The sequence below is a fragment of the Phaenicophaeus curvirostris genome, chromosome 1 (genome assembly GCF_032191515.1).
Source record: "Phaenicophaeus curvirostris isolate KB17595 chromosome 1, BPBGC_Pcur_1.0, whole genome shotgun sequence".
Taxonomy (NCBI): Eukaryota; Metazoa; Chordata; class Aves; order Cuculiformes; family Cuculidae; genus Phaenicophaeus; species Phaenicophaeus curvirostris.
The window spans coordinates 158823627-158833092 of NC_091392.1; the positions used below are offsets into that span (position 1 = coordinate 158823627).

The 9466-nt window shown below is 44.0% G+C and overlaps 2 protein-coding genes across 2 annotated transcripts in view; one reads left to right on the forward strand and one right to left on the reverse strand.

The window, feature by feature from the left end:
* The window catches only part of PCCA (propionyl-CoA carboxylase subunit alpha), a 289215-nt gene extending 284785 nt beyond the window's left edge, over positions 1-4430 (forward strand). Inside the window, exons 23-24 of the mRNA XM_069878949.1 lie at positions 578-655; positions 4149-4430. Of these exons, the coding sequence (XP_069735050.1) occupies positions 578-655; positions 4149-4217 (147 nt within the window). The 3' untranslated portion in view covers positions 4218-4430. The remainder of the gene's footprint in view (positions 1-577; positions 656-4148) is intronic.
* A 2018-nt stretch (positions 4431-6448) lies between these two features.
* GGACT (gamma-glutamylamine cyclotransferase) lies at positions 6449-8407 on the reverse strand. The gene has a single exon (XM_069879143.1). The coding sequence runs from the start codon at positions 8363-8365 to the stop codon at positions 7892-7894; it is 474 nt and encodes a 157-aa protein (XP_069735244.1). The 5' UTR covers positions 8366-8407; the 3' UTR covers positions 6449-7891.
* Between the last annotated feature and the right edge of the window lie 1059 nt (positions 8408-9466).

Here is a 9466-nt window from a genome sequence, read left to right on the forward strand (position 1 = left end):
GGACGTGCTCCCCTTCATCAGTCCAAAGTCATCAGCCGATATCGGGATACTGATATGCTCAGAGGTGTGACATTCTGCTCAGTGTTAGCCCATTGGGTACTGCTGGAGCATCTAGCCCATGCTCCCCGAGATGTGTGCCAAAAAACTTTTGACTTCTGAATCGAGATTACTGTCTGTGGGATCTGTGCCATTGGAAGCAAAGCAAAGGCTCCCCAGCCAAAACCGCACAGATTTGATTTCTGCTCTGGATTTAATGTTGAATTGCAATGGCTGTGAAACATGAACCATAGAAGTTGAAGCTGAATCTATGGGATGGGAGAGGAGCCTTTCAGGTTTGTCTGGGGCAATAGTTTTAAGTAGATGACTCCTTTTTCCCTGTGTTGCTGCTAGTTTGTTAAAGGCAAATGTGATCTGTGATTGTGGTTTGTGTCCTGACTGTAGCTGGCTGATTCAACTTATGCCATGGAAGTCTGTTTAGTATTTAATGAAATAATCCCTTTATTTTCCAGAAGAATCATGCATACTTAGAACATTTCAAATCTTCCATCCTTATTTTGTACTGCTTTAATTTTACCAGGTTTCAGAAGGTCAAGAGATTTGTGTAATTGAAGCAATGAAAATGCAGAACAGTATGATTGCTGCTAAAACAGGCAAGGTAAGCTACCTTGGGTCACTTAAAACCATATGCAACTTGTCAAATAGGATAGAATTTAAAAAGGAAAAAAGGAGGATTCTGGTTGTTAAGGAATTAAGTCTGATTGTTGTAAGTCTTTCAAAGTGAGGTGTCTTTAATTTTTAACATTTGCATCTGCTGTGAATGCTGTTAAGTAGTTCCGAGCCTTAGATAGCACAGCAGGAAATAGTTTTACTGGCTTCAGAAATTCATAACTCTTTTTCTCCTAAATGATTTGTTTTCTGTGATGTTACAATGCCAAGTTGAATTGAAAGGTGTTGCAGACCGTTTCTCCAAATTCCATCTTTCCAAAGAGCAAGTGAACAGGAGAGATCTCTTTGCCAGTTAATTCATTAATGGCAAACAATTTGACATTAAAAAAACACTTAGAATGAGGCATAGAAACTGCTTTTTCAGGAGGATGAGAAAAGCGATTTTATTTATTACTGTGACTGTTAAATTTGAAGCCTAGATCTGCAAACCTGTTAACCTTTGCAAGGCTGTGCAATGTGGCATCTTGCTTCCCGGGGAATCGGCGTCGCAGTCCCTGAACTGGGACTCTGCTCCTGCAGTGCAGAGTGTACCAAACCCAACCCTCTGGGTGGGGAACTGGTTAAGCTTACGTGGCAAGGACGTACCTTAAACCCCTTCTGGTTTGGGGATTATCAGCCCCCATGTCAGGGCCTCAGAGCATCCCTGTGCCAGGTTATAATTCACAACCTGAAACCATCACCTAGGTACAGGCCACTGATCCATCCTTTCAAAAGGGAACGTAGAGTCTGCATCTGGATTATGTATTCCCTTCTATCTCATATTTCCTAGCATGTCCTATCCCTTCTCTGTCTGGGGAAAGGCCCCTCTGCTCTCCCTGAAGCGCTGCCTTTTCCCCACTAAAAGTAATAAATCAAACCCCAAGGCAAGGTCCCTCAGCCCAGAGGGAGGCAGCAAGGAGCCTGACTCGCCAGGGCTGGGAGGAGGTTAGCCACTGGCAAGATTCACTGAGATCTCAGGATGGGTCTCTATGCCAAGGACTGTTTGTGTGTTTACAAGAAAGGCTTATTTGGCACAGCATGAGGATTGTCACTGAAGCTGGGACCCAGGGTTGCCTCTTCCAGTGCATCTAGTGCAAAACTGGGGCTTGAGGAAAATAAATACACAGAGAGGGAGAACATACCTTCCTCCATTGCTCTAACATTGCCATTTTATTCTTTTCTTTCATGCATTAATTTCTGTATAATTTATTTTCTCACTTGATTAGTATTTCCTAGCATTTATTTTTTTCGTCCTTGCTTCTTTTGTTTAACCCCTGATTGCTGCTTTTTGCATCCACTGATTTTAACTAGTGAGTATTTGTAATTAAAATGCCATCCCCCTCCTACCTGTTCCCTTTTATTTTTAACTTTAACCTTCCCTTTCCCACCAACCCATGCTGCAACCCATGGGCCTTTTCCTTAAAATCCTATTTGCACTTCTCCAAATAATAAACATCACCCATTTGCTCTGCACAGATGCCACATAAGCCCCACATTTGGTTTATTAATCCTTAAAAGTGGGATTTGAATGGTGCACAGGACATTTAGTGGGCTGGTCGTGCACCCTGCAGTGTCCCCTTGGTGTCTCCATTTTAATAGTAAGCAAATTATTTGGTTCTTTAGAATTCTGAGAATTTGAAAAAGAGAAAAGTTTGGGGCTGTGTGGAAATGAAGCTGCTAAACAGAACTCACCCTGTTCTGCAGTGCAAAGTCATGGCTCTGAGCGCTAGAATAACTTGGCTCCTCCACAGGAATGGGTTGTTTGATGCTGGCAATTTTCATCCATGTTTTGATGCTTTGAAACTGTGTTTTGAAACTCAGTTTGTTTGTCTTCAGCTGGAAGATGTTCCCATTTTCATTCCAGGCTGAATTCCTTTCCTGCATCAAACCTCATCTTCCTGTTTATAACTGTGAGAAAAGTGGCTTAGTTTTATCTATTTTGAGTTAACTCCAGCTGCAGGTGGTTTAAAAATGAGGGAAAGATGGAGAGGAACTGGTGTGTCTCCTGTCTCCTACGGGACAGCTGCGCGTGGGTCGGAACGGGGAGCTGGCCCTGCTGCGTATCAGAAGTCACTGGGGAGTTTGAGACACTCGCCAGCTACAATGTTTGCTGAATCTTGGCTTTGTAGAAAAAGAAAAGAAAGGAGGAGAGTATTTTTCACACTGCTTTCAGCCCTTAGAAGATTGAGACTCGGGAATGGGGTAGACTACCTAGCTATTGACTTAGACATAAAGCCCTTTTTTTGGTACATCTCATGGTGTCTTTGCCCGTGTACGGTGTTCAGCTTCGTTTCTTGGGCAATGCTGTGAATTGCATAGAATTTGATAGGAATGGTTGGACTCAATGATCCAGTGGGTCCTTTCCAACCTAGTGATTCTATGATTCTATGAATATGCCTGCGCTACAGAGCCTGAGATACGCTTAAAGCTCATGGGATTTCAGACTGTCGAACTCAGACATGGCCAGTAGTGTAGCAGTACAGCCTGGTATTTAGGATTTCCTGCAGTTTTCCTTTAGGAGCCTAAGGTGGGAACGTTTGAATAACTACACTGAGCTGACTGCCGAACAAGGTTTCAAGCAGGGATTTGGGCACGTGTCAGTGTGAGCTCTGAATTAATATTGCAAGCAAACTCTGATATACAGCTTCAAATGTTTTGTGGAGCTCCATGCGCTGAAAGGGAATTCAGACACGCTATGGCCTTTTAGAGAGGAAATGAGGGACTAGAATGAGCTCTTTCTGAAATAAAATTTGGGAATCTGCGCATCAGTATGTAATTAAGGTACAGCAGTGGCAGCCCTTTGCCAAGTTCAGTTATGTTAAAGGATCCCAATTCAGATTTGAATCAATCCCAGATTTGAATCTGGGCATTGAGGGAAACCCACTTCATGGCTGCAGTCCCAAAACTCAGTTATACTTAAAATCTGTAATGCAGGATATACTGGAATATTTCACTGAAACATCCGAGTGTGAGTGTTGAAGTATCAGCCTGTCCTCTAAAAGATTTAAGATTTTAGTAGTAAATGAACAGCAGTGCAAACAGATGGCTGAAAGGTGCTTTTTAATCGCTAGAAGTGCCATCACCATCCGACGTTCAGGTCTTCAACCACTTGAAGTCATAAGAGAACCAGCTAGTGGTAGGAGCCCCAAATACCTTGATGGATTTGTATGTGATTTGGTCAAGCAGTGGAGAGGTGGTGGCCTCCAGTCTCAGAGATGCTCAAAACTTAGCTGGGCTCTGAACATTGAAGGTTGAGCTGTCAGACTTCTTGAGGCCCTTCCAGCGTACATGGATTTGTGATCCACAGTGGTAATAATCTTGCATAGCAGCCATCTACCCTGTCTGTGCAGATGTGCTACTCTATATAAGCACTGTCAACCTAACCATTTATTTAAGTGTGCTGCTGAGGAAGGTTTGAAATGATTTCTCTTTCTGTACGGCAGGTGAAAGCTGTGCACTGCAAAGCTGGGGATACTGTTGGCGAAGGAGATCTGCTGGTGGAACTGGAATGAAAAGTTGCCTCCACACTGTTGAATTAGCTAAGCCTTTGTTATTTTCACCCGTACAGTAAGACTAAGGAGATTCAACACAGAAAATGGACAATCCTATACACAAGATTTTATACAGTCATATTTATTGTATCAGAGGTTAAGACAGCAAACACAGATGTTAAACCTTGGCAACAGATCCCAGATTTTTACTTCCAGAAATACTTGTACATAACCTTTGTAATTCTTTGATTTTTCAGGATCAAATAAAATCAATAAAATACAATTTCTGCTTTAGAACAGGAAAAGCCTCTTTTTTTAAAAAAAAAAACCAAAAACATAACACAACAAAAGCCCAGATCCCAGATCCAGTTTGTCTTCTTCATGGTGATATCATTGGTTTGAGGCCCCAACAGCCAAACGGTACAGGATGATTGGTAAGAGTGGAAAATTAACCACTGCATGAACTGAGCTGTTTCCCTACACTCTGTGTAAGCGCTGGACAAGTACTGCTGATGGCTTAAATTCTGATCGGGTTTATTTTACTTTGAAGACTTTGTATAGACTAGATTTAAATGATAGGTCAGATATTTTATTTTGCTAGTGGAGACTTTCTCTGTGTATTTTCATTTACAATTGTATAGGAATTTTCTTATTTTATTCAGACACTGATCCTCCCACCTCTTCATCTTCTTTGTATTTATGACTGGATGCAAATCCTTCCAGAAGGAGCTGTCACTGTCCTCGAATCCCCTTAGCCACCCCAAGGTATCACTAGAGACACTTGCTGTCCCTCAGGCCAGACGTGCTGCCTCCTGGGCTCTCACAGGAAAGGGAGACCCAGGTGTCTGATCTTTTGTTGTGCAGAGGATTTTACTAAAAATGGTGTGAAGAACATAAAAAAAATAAAACATAATAACAATATCCTGCTGGAAGAACTGTGTATCCAGTATGCGAAGCCAGAGAGGACCTGGAGAGGAGGAAGATTTAAGAGACTTGAAGAGAAGGGACATGGCTGGTGACCTGTTAAGAACAGGTAAGACTATGTATTTTTCCCCCTCCTCACTCAGGAACTCAGTGCCACAGGATGGTGAAGGTAGCAGACTTTTACTGGGTTGTAAGTATTAGTGTGTGGTTAACAGAAGCTCTCTTTTCCATTAAGTCATTGAGCTCAGTAAGTCAGCAGGTGAAGCTCACTAGATGCAGAGGGACCCCTGCATTCCATGCACTGTAGGGCATCATCTCTGTCCCTGTGCTCTCGCCTGGGCCTCTGCTGCTGCCTCCCCCTGGGCCAGGATGCTTCGCTCTCACCTCCTTCAGCAGGTTTTACACGCATCAAAGTTACCGTACCTGCTTTGACTTGACCGCTGCCCCAGACAGGAGGGGGCCTGCTCTCCTGTTCTTGCCTAGGACTGCAGAGTCATGCAACTTCCCAGAAAAAAAACCTCTGCTGAGAGGCACCTGAGCCCTTTACTGGAAGGTGAAGGACGAAAACAGTCTGTGACTGGGCTAATGACTCACGTTCAGCCAGAAAGGTTCATTCTGCTTGAAACTTTTCATTGAAGAGGCATTTTTTTATGTTATTGAGAAGCTGCCAACTAAATCACACAGCCAGTAATGGAATAATGTAGTACAAGGAACTGCTTCGTTAAGTAGTTCACAAAACCCATCAAGATGAATAAGGAGAGTGTTTGAGTAGTACCTGCCATCCAGGAAAATGAATGCTTTTTGATTTGGAGAAACTGAGGCAGACACCCTGCAGATCTTCCAATAAATCTCCTTAATGCTGTCCTGCCCCTTCCAAAAGAAGCACAGTTCTAAACAAAAGTATGGTTAAGAGACATGACTAGTGTACTTTAAAATCACTTAATTTGTCTGCTGCAGCAACCCAAGCTTTCTGTATTTTTCTAAACGAGATACAGCAGTGCCCGTCACTTGGTACGTTTAGGCCGATTCCTTACCCATGGGCTAATTCATAGAATTGCAGAACAGTTTGCACTGCAAGGAACCTCAAAGCCCATCCAATCCCAAGACCCCCAACATGGACAGGGACACATTCCACTAGATCCGGTTACTCAAAGAAAAACTGGCCTTGAACACCTCCAGGGATGGGGCATCCAAAACTCCTTAGGGCAACCTGTTCCAGTGCCTCACCACCCTCACAGGAAGAAATTTCTTCACACTATTTAATCTAAATCTCCCCTCTTTCAGCTTAAAACCGTTCCCTTCCTCCTCTCGCTGTACTTCCTAACGAAGAGCCTCTCCCCAGCTGTTCTGTAGCCACCTTTAAGTAATGGAAAGTCACTATAAGGCCTCCCCAGAGCCTTCTCTTCTCTAGGCTGAACAACCCCAACTACCTCAGCTTATCCTCATAAATTCCCTCCCTTAGATCTTTGGCCGCCACCGGGCAATGAAGCAAAAGCACAATATTGCTCTTAATGGCATCCTTAGGACATTTAATCATACTTTGTCTCACTGCATGGCACATTCTCTGCTCACGTCCCTTTGGCAGCTTTGATTACTGCACAATCGATACGTATCAAACGCTGCATCGGAAAGAAAATCTAAGGCAATAGAACAACAGAAAGCCCTGATTTTCCCAGATTGTACAGAAACCAGCACAGTTGGTTGGGTCAGGGGGACCGTCATCTTCTTTACATTTTCTTTTTTCCAGTTGAATGTTGCAATAATCACACTACAGGTCCTTTGGATAATGTTTATAATGTGTATAAAATCTTTAAGAATCTATAAGAAATTCAGTTTGCATATGGTTTCAAGTTCTGCATTAAAGTGCTTGGCTAAAAATCACTGTGATTTTAAGTGCCCACAAGAGCTGCATCTGCTGTCGTGTGATGGGCAGCTGAAATCAGGTCCCCAACACCCATAGCCAACCTCACAGTCACTCAGTGAACTGAAGTGGTACCTAAAGTGCTTAGATTGTTAAATTAAAAATACAACTTTAAATGTAATTCTCTTATACTCTTTTAATATTACTCCACAGTACCTTATAAAACTAAACATGTTTTAAAAGTATGCTTTTCCAGCTCAGGAAAACATTGCAACACAGTGAGAAAAGTCTTCAAATTTTCTCTATTTCTCCAGCAATTTAATATTTATCGTGAAGTGTGTAGTATCTATAAGGTTATCTCTCCATGTTTACATTCAGTAGCCTACTAGACACCATTACATGTCAATATTCAATCAAGTTTTGCTTTACTTTGTTTGCAGACATGATTTTTTTAAAATCAATTTCAGCCGTTAGTGCAATAGTATCAGCATTATTCCACCCACCTTGGAGAATTACACAAGAAAATTTGTAAATTCAGGTAAAAACCAAAAATTAGTCTGGTCATCTGCCTTTCACTGACCTCGGTCATGGACTGAGGCAAAGGGCGGGATGGAGCAAATAATGAGACCCCAAGCCCGGTGTGCACAGATACTACAGTTATTTTATGCTTCATGCAAACCTGATTACTCGCAGCAGGTTAGCGGGAGCGAGGAGGACACTGAACAGCTAGGGATGAGTCCCCATCCCTGGGCCTACAAGACTTCAATGCTAGCGCCAAGACTCCTGGCTTGGGACGGTTACAAGGGATCTTGTGTTTTAATACAAAAGTATTACAGCTTTCCTGGAAAAGTTACTGATCAACACGTTGCTTAGTACTATGTCTTCGGCTGGGCTGCGTTATCTCCCGTGTCTAATCCCGGCTTTCGCGTAGAACGTAGGAGAGGCCGTGTTTCCCTGAGGAGTCGTAACTGTCATGGTAGGGGAGACCGACCCACTCGGGCGGGTACGTTGTTGTGCTGTACACGAAGCACTCCAGGATGCCTTCAGCAGTCGCCCGCGGCTCGCCTGTGCCGCCCTTCCCTTCCCATTCCACCACCTCGATTCTCTTCAGGGTGCGCTGGTACATGTCTGGGCAGCCTTCAAACTCATCGAGGAACCGCAACATCTGCTCGTCAACTGAGTAAATCTCACCAGCGACGTGGTGTCCTGTTCCCGGGATGTTCAGCATGTAAGGGATGTTGTATTTTCCCGCGATCACCAGCGGGTATTTCTCCACCGTGCGGCCCCTTCCTTGGAATTTCGCTAGACCCTTGGCTGTGTTGATCATGTGCTTGTAGTTGGGCTGGCCCTTCTTCAGTGTACCGTAGACAAACACACGAGCCATTGTACCTGCAAAAGCAGCTGGAAAACAAAGACGAACATTACCTGCGTGGCTGCTTTGGCCAGTGCTCTGGAGAATCGCATCCACACTAAAACGCATCGGCCACGTGAGACTCGAGGTGTGTGCAAAAGTCTCATAGTCCTACACCCAACTGAAATATCACAGAATCATAGAATCACCCGGATGGAAAAGACCCACCGGATCATCAAGTGGATCATCAAGTCCAACCATTCCTATCAACCCCTCAGCACCTCATCCACCCATCTTTTAAACACCTCCAGGGATTGTTATTCAACCACCTCCCTGGGCAGCCTGTGCCCAATGACCCTTTCTGTGAAAAATTTTTTTCCTAATGTTCAGCCTAAACCTCCCCTGGCGCAGCTTGAGGCCATTCCCCCTTGTCCTGTCCCCTGTCACTTGGGAGAAGAGGCCAGCACCCTCCTCTCTACAACCTCCTTTCAGGTAGTTATAGAGAGCAATGAGGTCTCCCCTCAGCCTCCTCTTCTCCAGGCTAAACAACCCCAGTTCCCTCAGCTGCTCCACATAAGGCCTGTTCTCCAGCCCCCTCACCAGCTTCGTTGCTCTTCTCTGGACTCGCTCCAGAGCCTCAACATCCTTCTTGTGGTGAGGGGCCCGAACTGAACACAGGATTCAAGGTGTGTTCTCACCAGTGCCGAGTACGCATTAAATTCAAGCTTTTCAGTCAAAAATGGTAACAGTGAAAAACAGACACCAGGAGAAAGTCACGCTTATGGTTCTTTGCTGTAATCAAATTACAGCCCATGATTTCCTCTAAGGAATCTTCAACATCAGCCTACACATCCCTGAGCGCTGGGAAAAAGGCTGAGCTTTTCTTATATTTTCTTTTTCCTCTCACCATTATGAGAGCCATTCTAGTGATGGAAACAAGCTCTACTCAGCCTGTCCTTTAGGGTGGGGGAAGGGGTTTTAAAAGAAAATCATGGTTTGGTTCAGCTAAGCAGATGCTTTCCTATGCTGCCTCACTGCATTTATGGGTTAACTAGCCCAGATCAACCTTGGTAATTAAAACTTGCAGCTGTGAAACCACAGTAAATGTGTTTTCCCTTGCTGGGGTGGGGTGTT

Excerpts from the sequence above, each read along its gene's own strand:
- GGACT (XM_069879143.1), bottom strand. The coding sequence starts at position 8,365 with ATGGCTCGTGTGTTTGTCTACGGTACACTGAAGAAGGGCCAGCCCAAC.